The sequence below is a fragment of the Habropoda laboriosa genome, unplaced genomic scaffold (genome assembly GCF_001263275.1).
Source record: "Habropoda laboriosa isolate 0110345459 unplaced genomic scaffold, ASM126327v1 scaffold14, whole genome shotgun sequence".
In the NCBI taxonomy this organism is placed as follows: domain Eukaryota; kingdom Metazoa; phylum Arthropoda; class Insecta; order Hymenoptera; family Apidae; genus Habropoda; species Habropoda laboriosa.
Genome location: NW_017100137.1, coordinates 339,832 through 351,012, shown reverse-complemented (window position 1 = coordinate 351,012; position 11,181 = coordinate 339,832). Strand labels below are relative to the sequence as shown.

The 11,181-nt window shown below is 42.3% G+C and overlaps 1 protein-coding gene across 1 annotated transcript in view; it reads right to left on the bottom strand.

The window, feature by feature from the left end:
* The window catches only part of LOC108578900, a 92,242-nt gene extending 82,004 nt beyond the window's left edge, over window positions 1-10,238 (bottom strand). Inside the window, exons 1-2 of the mRNA XM_017942318.1 lie at window positions 9,859-10,238; window positions 5,529-6,914 (exon numbers count right to left, since the gene is read on the bottom strand). Of these exons, the coding sequence (XP_017797807.1) occupies window positions 5,529-5,738 (210 nt within the window). The 5' untranslated portion in view covers window positions 5,739-6,914; window positions 9,859-10,238. The remainder of the gene's footprint in view (window positions 1-5,528; window positions 6,915-9,858) is intronic.
* Window positions 10,239-11,181: the final 943 nt, after the last annotated feature.

Sequence of the window (11,181 nt, the reverse complement as noted above, 5' to 3'; positions counted from 1 at the left end):
CCCTCTTTCTCCGCGTCAGTCTGCCTTCCACCGACTCTTTCTTGTCCGATTGTTGTAAGTTCGAGACGGCGGGAAGATCACATTATTTTCGAGGGTAGGTCAGGCACACAGCAGTTGCGATAACCGTATTATCGTCCCGTCTCGTAAACTTGTTTCGCGTAGGTTACGAGCACGCGAGTCTTAACTGCTGTGTACCAAGTGCCCCCGCGAAATAATGATCAGACTATTTCGCGGAACTTCCACATCGCTAATTATCGTGATTTATAGGAGGGGAAATCATATTGCGTGGCACATAATATCCGCGTCGATGTGGGTCGTCCGTATCCTCTGCCCTCAAATCGAATGGAATTTTCGTCAAACCTGATCCTTCTCGTATGAAACGAGACAATTTTTCAAGTACGATAATATTTTTGTTGACATAAGAATTTCGATATTTTGTGTAATTAAAGATTTCTTGGAATTTGAATAACCGAGATATTTATTTTTCTTTTAGAAATACGAAAAAGAGTTCGTAAAAACTGTTAGTTTCGAAGAAATAAATATTCTTAGTAGCGAATATTTATTATTCTAATTAATACGTATTTGTTATTTTGCGAGATTTAAAAATCGTTGGATTTTTTTTTACTAATCTAGTTTCGCTTAATACATCGAAACAATCGAATTTTTAAAGTAATTCGTCTTTAGTTTTACTTAGAACGTAGTTATAGGTATTCAAATTTCCCGCTCTAAAAAACTACTAAACTCCACTTATTAGAATAATACAGTATATGTAGTACTTCGCGTTAAAACATTAATATGCGCAACGTTTATGCGCACAGAGCGGAATATAGCAGAAATTCCACGAAAGAAAAGTAGTGTAGATAGGAAAAACGAATTCTGCAAAGTTTAATAACGTTCCGAAGCAACGAAGGATCCTCGTGTGTTACGTATTCTGCTTCGAGGTAAGAACCAAAGTGCATGACCAGTAAAAAATGCATATACCATTCAAACGTGACTTCTTTTTCTTTTTCCATATCTTTTACGGTCATTACGATTACTGAGATTATTAATTTTTATTCAAGCGTTAAACGCATGTAATGTAACGAAGCTGAGAGATCAGAAAATAAAACGAGAATTCTGTCATCGCTTCAAAAGTTGCACGCTACTGTTTCATACACGAGCATTTTTTAAATTTTTCTTTAATGTAGCTGTTAATATTTCATCGCAATCGAGTGAAATATGAAAGAGTACGTAAAAGATAGCTTCTATTAACGTCAAACGAAATTATTAAACACGTTTTTAACTATTAATCATGAAAGTGTGTTATCTAGACTTTTCATCGTGAAATTACATAACCTATATTTGACAGTATATTTTTCAACAGTATTACTTGTTAAAACGAAGAATTTTTTGAAAGACATAGGTTAGGTTAGTCTTCGTTTTAAAAAATTATTTTAGATTGTGAAATATTCGTTGATTTATAACTAACGCTTGGTATATTTTCACTTTACTTCAATACAAGCATAGGTATTGAGCTTAGGTTTCTTCAAAGACTAAACTACCCATACGCAGTCTTTAATTAATTATTCCATTCCATTTAACATATGAAACAGTGTATTACACCTCACATTTGTTAAACATCCTCATAAATAATGCATTATTACCGAGTCCTACGTGACAGCGTTTCATAAATTAAAAAGAAATTATTTATCTACCCATGTTCATCAATCGTTTGCGGTTCAAGTTACATTCCATGTTTCACTTCGCGACTGGACTACATTCAACAAACTGCCTGTCAAAAATACTTCACACGTTGTAATCTTATTCTTATACGACCACAATCAGCAGTATATCCACGTTAATATTTTTATATTACATGACGTTCTAATGTAATATAATAACTAGTAGACATAAAAGAAAAGAAAATTTCACATCTAATTTGACGTACATACATAGTATTGTTACTTTGATTCACACCCCTAATGGTCAGCGCCATCTTTTATCCCTGTATAGCACTAAGAGAATAAACGGGCAATAAAACATCTCACCACATGCAAGCTCGAAAAATTGCATAACCTCCTAACTCAAATCCAGCCAACTCAAGAGGCCTCTCAATCAGTAGCTAATTTCCTCCTTACCAGGACTGAATGCGTGCCGATCGTTCGGGCCGTGGGCGCTCGAAATCGCGATAATCGACTTTTAATAGAGTGGGGCTCGCGTGCCACCGCACGTTCCCACTCTTATGTCACGAACCAACCAACGCGGCCGGGCAGGATGTACGTCGAGCGTGTAAATCGAGCCTTTCCTTTCTTTCCCATTCGCACCTTATCCGTAGGAGGTCTGCGTGGCGAAGTTTACACCCCAGCGAGTCTAGGTCAGGAACGACGATGACGACAGCTACCAACGTTTGACCTTAAGGTCTAATTTTAAAATTCTCACCGACTACGTTTGTAAGAGAGAGACAGGCAGAGAGACCGAGATGCAACATACGAGCCACGGCCGCCACTCGACGAAACAACAAACATTATCGCACTTATCGACGCGACCGATATCGATACCGTAGAGCGCGTGTTCGGCACTGAGATTTTGCAGTCGATAACAAGAATCGAGCTGATCGACCGTGTCTGCTCCCTCTGTGTACTATGAATTACTCACAAGAAATCTAACCTACCTTTTTGTCCGGTGTTTGCAATGTTAGCTTTTCGACTTGTGTTTGTCGCGGTGCATTGCTTTCGTGGCGTATTTTTACAGACACTGGCTCCCTTCCATCGGGACGTTTCGTAATTAGAATACGAGTCGCGATCAAGTCAAATTTGAGGCGTGCTTCTCGATTTCCATGTTTACGTAACGAGTGCGCGCGATGATGATGCGTTTTATCATAAGCGGCATTCTTCGGGCTATAGTTAGAGGCGGATTAAGTGATAGTCTTAGCCGAGTGTGATACAAAAGTCTCGTTGAGTGGTGAATGAACTGATAATTGCTCCATTCTTTCATGGGAAACATGTTGACTACTTAAAGCTATCTTTATGGTTATGAAACTCAATTGTAGAGCGAAGTGAAGCTTTCTTGTGCATTTATATGCATCGAAGAGAAAAATTTCTACTTTGTATCTGTTTCTACTATCGAACAATACAACGATGTCGGTATTCAAATAAACTGTTGGTAAGAACTTCTACTTTACATTGTACGATAAAGAACCGGAATAAAATATCGTTTTTCTATTTGAAGTGAAAAATGAATCTTTGCGTATTTCCATTATATGTTTCACGTTAAATGATAAAGTAGAATAAGGTTAGGTTAGGTTTGAGACAAAAAGAAAGTGCAGCTACGAAAATTGTTTCTTCGAACAGCGTGCAGTGAGTGTTGTGATGTAATAATGTACTTTCATACTGTTTTCTTTTAAATATCAATTTATTCATACAACCCATCCTAACTTAAGAAATTTTACAACGATACAACTTTTACATTTCATCCTTTTATCCTAAAAGCCACTTTAAGAGAGTAAACGCAGCTACGTTCGTGTAATATCCAATTCTTGCTCCACGTTTTAAACACGAAGTATTAAGAATTTGGACAAGATTCAGGAATTTCGAACCCAAGGAAACCGAGATAATGAACGAGGAAAAAAGGATGGGGGGACGAGGAAACTAGATGAAACATGGAGTCCTGATGTCGCGACGCGAGCCAGGATCGAATTGGCAAGAGGGCTGGCTGCATTTATAAAATAAGGCGTCTATTATGTCGTCGCGATTTGAATTTAGAGGCGCATTGGATATGGTCTGGAGGAAGGGATAGATTCGCGGTTCGAAATAGCGAACGACCCAGGGTCATTGGATGCTGATGATTTTGAAGTACATCCAGATCCTTGACATTTTCTCAGTCATCGTGTTTATTCGAGTTGTTAATGTTAAAACTGTCCACGTGAGATATAAGTATAAAGTAGGTTTTCGAGTATTTTTAGGTTAGAAATATCTTTGTATCACTTTCTGATAATACGTTTAACCAGACATTTTTGTCACCTTTAGATGAGAGAAAATTGTGCTTAATCATGAATGAAAAGAAGACGAAAGCGCATAAATATGTACATGTATTTACTAGACAAGTTCCAACGAGTGTTCCTCTTATGGAAAAAGTGGAATATTTTGGATTATTTATTCTCTGCAAGAATTTCCACCCAGAAACCTCTGTTCAGATTAAACGAAGATGATTTATATTCCTCATGGATGAAAAGAAGCTGGAATGTTATAAATATGTATATGTACATATTAAGTAGGTTCTAATAAACGTCCTGCTCGAGGAAAAAGTGGAATTTTCTGTGAGTACATCGATCAAGATCAAGTCGATAATCGTCCTCTCTGTTAAGAGGCAGCTTTGACAGAGAAGGAAGATAAACGAGATTACACTCTTAATATCTTCGACATCCTCCACATCTTAAATCTAAAATTACATTATTTATCAGATTGATTTCGTGTACTGATCAAGTTATCGAAGCTATTACGGTCGTTGTTCTTCGTTAAGAAATGATTTCACGAGGAAAGAAACGCGTCCACGATCAACCTATTAACACCCTCTAACTAAATTAATTTTACGCGCCTGCTATCTCGTTAATATAACGATCTTCGATCCGCATTGAAAGAAAGCAACGGAAATGGAGCAACGAATTTTTTATACTTGAAATCATAACACAGTGGCTTCCAAAATTTCCCAGTCAGTCGGATTCTTCTGCGTTTTCGTTCTCAAAAATGGAGGAGCTTTAAAAACACACATTGCGTATTAAAGTTTACTTATATAATCTCTCCTTCAGCCGTCATTTTTAAAAGAAACGCAACTGATCGCATCGATTAACTAATCTCCTAAGAGCGTTCGTTGAGATTCTCTCAATTTCTACTCTTCAAAATACAGGAGGACATAGAATGTATAACAAAAAAAAAGCATAAAAGAAGACGTCAGCTCTACCAATTCTCCCCGTTTATCGTATCGTCGAAAACTAAAAATCACCAATCTCTCCCAATCATCGTAACAAAAATAAAATGGTTCCATCAGAATGGTAATAGCCGTGATGAAAAAGTTTACACCCCCAAACATGAAATATCGCGCATAAAAGCGATCGCTGGACAAAAAGCAACGGGAAATACATGTATATACAGGGTGCGGTCGAAAGTGTCGTACAATCAGGCAGGAGGTGTTTCTTTACGCAAAAACGAACAACAAGTGTAGAATAAAATTTCTTCGTCCGAGACTTAATTTTCTTTAGAAACTCAGATTATGGGTCATTTTTTAAATACAATTTAGTCTTTCTGTTTCCTTGAACCTGGTAACTCGTGCAAATCGCGTACACGTTACGAACACGATAGGCAATCGTTCGACCCAACCTAACCATACGCAACGGATATTCAAAGCCGATTTTCTCGAAAAGTAAGCCTCGAACGAACAAACTTCATTCTACATTTTCCCTTGATTTTCGCACGAGGAATCACCTGGTGCCCGTTTGTACAGTACTTTCGGCCGCATTCTGTATGTATGTACGTGAGTTGGTAAAATAGTCTCACCTCCTGCGTTTCAACGGCCTCTTTAACGTGTTCCGCGATCTCAGCCGCCTTCAGGCCGGTCTCGATGGGCGCGAGCTGCGAGTGGCGTCGCGCCTGGGCCTCGGTGGTCAGCTCCTGGTAGCAGGATTCCCCGGAGCCGCGTCTGCTGCCCGCGATGCACATCGCGCGCCGGAAAAGTCCCGCGACGACGGCGCAGAGGCCGCATTGCATGCCGGACGACGAGCCGGCATTGGTCCGTCGACGGGTCCGAGTCCCGCGGGAACCACCTTCACGTCCTTGGGACGCCAGTTTTTCTGTCTTCTTCTTTTCCCGCCCTTTTTTTTTTCTTAGCTTACTTCGAAATTTAATTTCTTCGGTACTTCTCACCCGTTCTTTTTCATCCCTCTTTTTGGTACTGTTGTTTATTTGCACGCCCAAGTTTTTCTGCTACCTTCTTCTTTCTTTCGAAGTTGTTCTTTTTTTTTTTTTAATCTTTTAAGGTTCGATTACTGGGCAATTCGATTTTATTCGAATTTGCATTTGTTCGGTCAGTTTTATGGTGTTTCTGTCTATTCAATTCCTCCCTTTTCTCAATTCTATCGTGCCTTTGGTGGTTCTAGCGATTTTTCTTTTATTTTGTGACTTCTTATACCTGGAATATACTGTCCATTCTTTCAAGTTTCTATTTTTGTGCAGTTTCTTATACTCGATACTATCTCGCGGCTCCTATCCTCCGGGTATCTTCCCCGCTGCTCTTCAAGTCTGAGTTTCTCTAATCTCCTCTTCGCTCGCTCTCAAGTCCTCTGTATTATTCTATTAACCGAACTATTTTACACTTTCTTACAAACCTCAGTCCCTCCGAGTACCTTTCTCGCTTGTCCATTTCTCTCAACCCTCGAGTTCTCAATTCCTTCATCAGCCTCACGATTCTGTCTTCCTCTGTTTCAATCCCCTTTTCACACTTTCCTCCGAACTTCGATTTCAAGCCTTCCAATAATCTCTAGATTCTATTCTCTCCTCTGTGTCCAATCCACCCCTTGTACTTTCACACTTTCCCTTCACCTTCTTCCCTCCAATCCTCTCCTACCCCGCATCCTTCCTCTTTCTTCCAATTTTCTATTCCTTCGCTAGTCTGTACTCTCTCTCTCTCTCTCTCTCCCTTCTTCCCCTGCACACTTTCTCCACCACTTGGTTCGCACGGTAATACAGCCCCGAAATGAAAACTGGTCACTTTGAGGATACAGTTGCCCGATTATCTTTCGCGCTCGAACGTCTCATCCCGGACACCGTGTCGCTTCATCCTGTCGCGATGATCGTGAAGTGATCGCGTGGTCGCGATTCGATCGATCCCGGCCCGCACAGCGCTCAGGCAAGCGTCTCTTCCGGCGACGATCCACCGCATATCACCTGCACGACGAGGAAAGTACATCGGAAACGGGTCTCGACGGATCCCGAGGTCGAGGGAGGAGCTCCGGCCGCCGTGCTCTCTCTCTCTCTCTCTCTCTCTCGAACAACTATCGATTGCCCGCGAATCTTACGACTTCGATAGCGGTCTAACGGCACCGCGGCTCCTCATCTTCGTCGATGGAGCACCGTGGACGGGACACAACGGAACGGGTGGACACTGATTGACCATTGACGGAGCACGTATAGGGACGTTGAAGGAGGCACACACATGGTTAATAGAACGGTGATTTTTGTGGTAGAATTGCACCCACGAGATTAGAGTTTCTTTAGAGAGCCGTGAGAGGTGTTACAACCCATTTGCATCGGTTTGAAGAAAAATGAAAAATAGACCCTTAACCCCTTCAACATACCTCGAGCCTGACTCGTGGCAGAGATGCGAGAAAAATAGTTAGATTAGTAAGAAGAATTAATTGTAATTCGAACTTTCGTTTCGATTTGTAAGACTGAGTATTACTGAATGTAATTAATCTGTGACAGATTAGTTTTTGTTACCTGATGCAGTACTGAAATAGAAAATGGCTGACGCTTAGATGCGCAGTCGGAAAAGTAATCATATGTTAAGGGGTCAGCACGAAATTTTAGTATTCTGCGATTATTTATTGTACGAAGGCGTACCAATGACGCAAATGGGTTAATTAAGGGGAGTCAGGAAAGAATATTTAGTGAATTTTTTTTTTTGGAGAAATGAGAGAAGACGTGAGATTTTTGTACTGCTTGGTATTTTTGTTTGGAAGGAGGAATTTGATTGGTGGCGTACTCGAGAGCAGTTAGTATGACTATTGCTAAACGTGTTAATAAGGGGAGCTTCTGGTCTAGAAGACTGAGGAAAGAAATTTGTTTTTCGAGAGGTAGAAGAAGATATTGGTACGAGACTTTTCGTCGTATGTTTGTTAACATTTGCAGTATCGAATAGTATTCTTTCTTTTTTTTTTTGAAGATAGAATTGGTTTTGTTGTGTACTGGACAATTTTCAGGATATATTATTGTTAAATGAACGAAAGTAAGATAGTTTTGAAATTTATTAAAATTTATCTTAATCTATTTTACTTACAGTTCAATTAAATCTCCTACCAACTTCAATCTAGTTCGTTGCACTGAGTTAAATTTTTCTACCGAACTTAAGTTCATCTCCAAATTCAATTCGTAAAACTTCGTCCATTCTTCGAATTCCGAATTACACCTTCTGCACATTACGATTTATTTCGCATGCTTCAAAGATGCAAAAAAAAAAAAACAGGTTTCTATTTTACCGACCCTCTAGACCAGAATCCCCCCTTAATTTCGAATCCAAAGGGCTCCTTCCCTGCGCGATGTGTGTGTGTGTGTGTGTCACGTGGGAACGTAGCCTCGGAATGTTAACGATTCCGCGCGTACCTTTCCGTATTTTGCTATACCGAAAAATTACACCGTCGGCTGAGAGTTTGGACGCACTGGATATTTCAACGAATATAAAAATCGTCATACTTTCTCGTCATTCACGTGTTCGAATTTTCAACGTGTGCGACACAACGTGAAACACAAGAAATACACTCTTGTATTACACTGTCAACGGATTAAACGTGTCTTGGAATGTAACATCGAAAATAAAAGACTGGTGAAATACACGTGAAACATGTGACAGTCGATGTTTCATAACAACCACCAGCAGTTTCAAATAAAAAAAATTTTTCCCATACCTCGTCACAATTTAAACGAAAAATATTAGGAAAGAAAAATAAAATTAAGTGACATACACGTGAAACGTATAGTGGTTGAATGTACGTAACGATTATCACAAATTCGAAGGAAAATAATAATACACAATTCTTCGCCGTACTTTGTCACTTTCAGCGCACAGTCAAAGGGTTAATCTATGCAAATTTCACGAAGCCGACGCGAGGAAACGCGCACGTGCTTCACGCGTCGGGAGGTGCCGAAATCTCGATCGCGAGCACGTTGTCGATCTTCCTCAGCACTCTTGTCGCTAATAACACGGGACGTCTGCGATACGTCAGGTAAACAATCTTCCCCCTGCAGCTCCTCTCAATAAGACACGACTAACCGTGGAGCAAGAAGCTCTCTCCCTTTCCCTTTCTCTCTCTCTCTCGCTCACACACTCACCGATTCCCGGGGAAGAGAAAATAAAAATGAGCAAGAACAAAGGCCGACACTCTTTGTTCCCTTCGACCTCGATTTTTCACCGAGACATTTTCAGCTTACGGAGCAGCAATTATAATCGTGTGGCGAGAGTGCGTTCTCCCGAAGAGCGTGTACGCGACGAGCAAGAGACACAGAGAGAAACAGAGAGAGAGAGAGAGAGAGAAGAAACGAGGCTGGGAAAAGGAAGACCACGGTTCTCTGAGCTCGTTTCCGCGCTTCCCAACGCTCGCACATCTTGTCGGTAGTGCACGATTGAAGGAAATATCATTAATAAACTTTCTAAGCACCAGAATTTTTTCAGACGAAAGTACGGTTAACCTGATAACCGACAGAGAAATAGGTAGCTCCTTCAGGCGAGACTCCTTGGTCCTTTGTTTTATTGTGACGTTTGGGTTAGAGGTTATGTTAAACCACGGTCACGTTTATTTACAGAGGGGATGAGTTTATTTGAGAATAAGTAACGAGACACACTTGATCGAGAACCGTGTCGGGTAACAGGTACATGTTTTAGTAACTTCCGTAAGCACGATTGTTTCTGGTACGAAGGTTCGAATTCCCGTGTCGCTCTAACGTATTTCCCGAAAGCAAAGAAACGACGAAGAGAGAAGCGACGTCAGAGTGTCTCGTCTTTCGACCCCGTCCACAGGCTCGTGAGATCCCATAACGATCACGTAAGCGTGAGAAGGTGTCTCCATCGATGACAGGAAGAGTTGCCAGAATGAGAACGATATCCTGAATGCGATACCTTCAGCGGAGCATAGAGGCTGGTTGCCGTCGCGGCGGAGTTCCTAACTAGTACGCGCGAGAAGAATGCCGGGGTAACGCCCGCGTACAGATATTGTAGCTGGTTCCGCACCGAGACGAGCCTAGGAGCTTCATGAGCGCGTGTTACGGGCTGGCCCCCGGGCACCGAGGCCCGACGAGGCCGCCGTCGAGGGCTCGAGCACGAGGCCGCCTGTCTCAATGGTTCCTCTGTCGTACACGTTTCCGTAACTGGGGGGGTCAAGTGTGGCAATGGGGTGCGAGAGGAAAACAAAAGGAACAGAGAGTAATCCCACCGATAGATAGAAGAGAGGTGTAGAGAACGGGGCCGGAAGCGTACCACCCTTATCACCGACTATGCACGCCGGCCGGCCGCTGTGCATGCACTGAGCCACTGGTTTCGAGCGACGAGCATTCGGCCGACACTCAAGTTCGACCGTACTCGATTGTTTCCGCCGCAGTTCGGCCTCCGTCCACCGCCTGGCCACGCTTTCCCGGTCTGGCGGGAGCTGTTCTCGCACTGCGCGTCGAGCTCTCGTCGCGAGTGTTTCGTACTGAATGAATATAGCAAGATTGTCCGTGAGTTTGATGCTGCTGCTGCTGCTGCTTCGATACACCACGACGTTTCCCTGTTCGGGAAATAGAGAGAGAAAGAGAGAGGGAAGTCGGTCGTACGCGACGAGAGAAGATCAATAACGGATCCCTCCCTCTTTTCATCGGGCGTACGCGCCGGCCGCGGCGACGTAGCCGCCACGTATTTACACACGCACGTCATGCGAGCTTGAGCCTCAACCATTACCCTCCCCGCCCATCCCACCCTGATATGAATGTTCAAGGGAAGGGTGCGGGCGAGGATTTCGCGGTCGTAAGACGCTTGCAAAAGATGGCTCCGTTTATTGATCTCCCTTACCGATTTCGCTCGGGAGGAGGAGTATGGAGAGGTGTGCTGATAGTACTGGGATGACCTCCCGGAGCTGGCTAGACCACCAACGGAAGTTGTATTGGTGTGTGCTCGCGGCGAACGAGGTGCAGGTGGGATGGGGCAGGTGAATTGGACGTTTGATGGTAGACGATATGCAGGACGTTTCGGAGTCGTTGATTAGTAGATTTCGGGATATTCGAGTGGACGTATTCTAACCCTTTAAGGGGATAGATACACCTCAAGTGTTCAGGAATACATATATTTCTGTGACCTTTTTACCGAAAACGTACTTTTTATCATTCAACAGAGTCAATTTTACAAATGTTATTAACAAATACTGAAAAATAACAATGATTCGAATGTTTTTACAAGACATGTACTGTG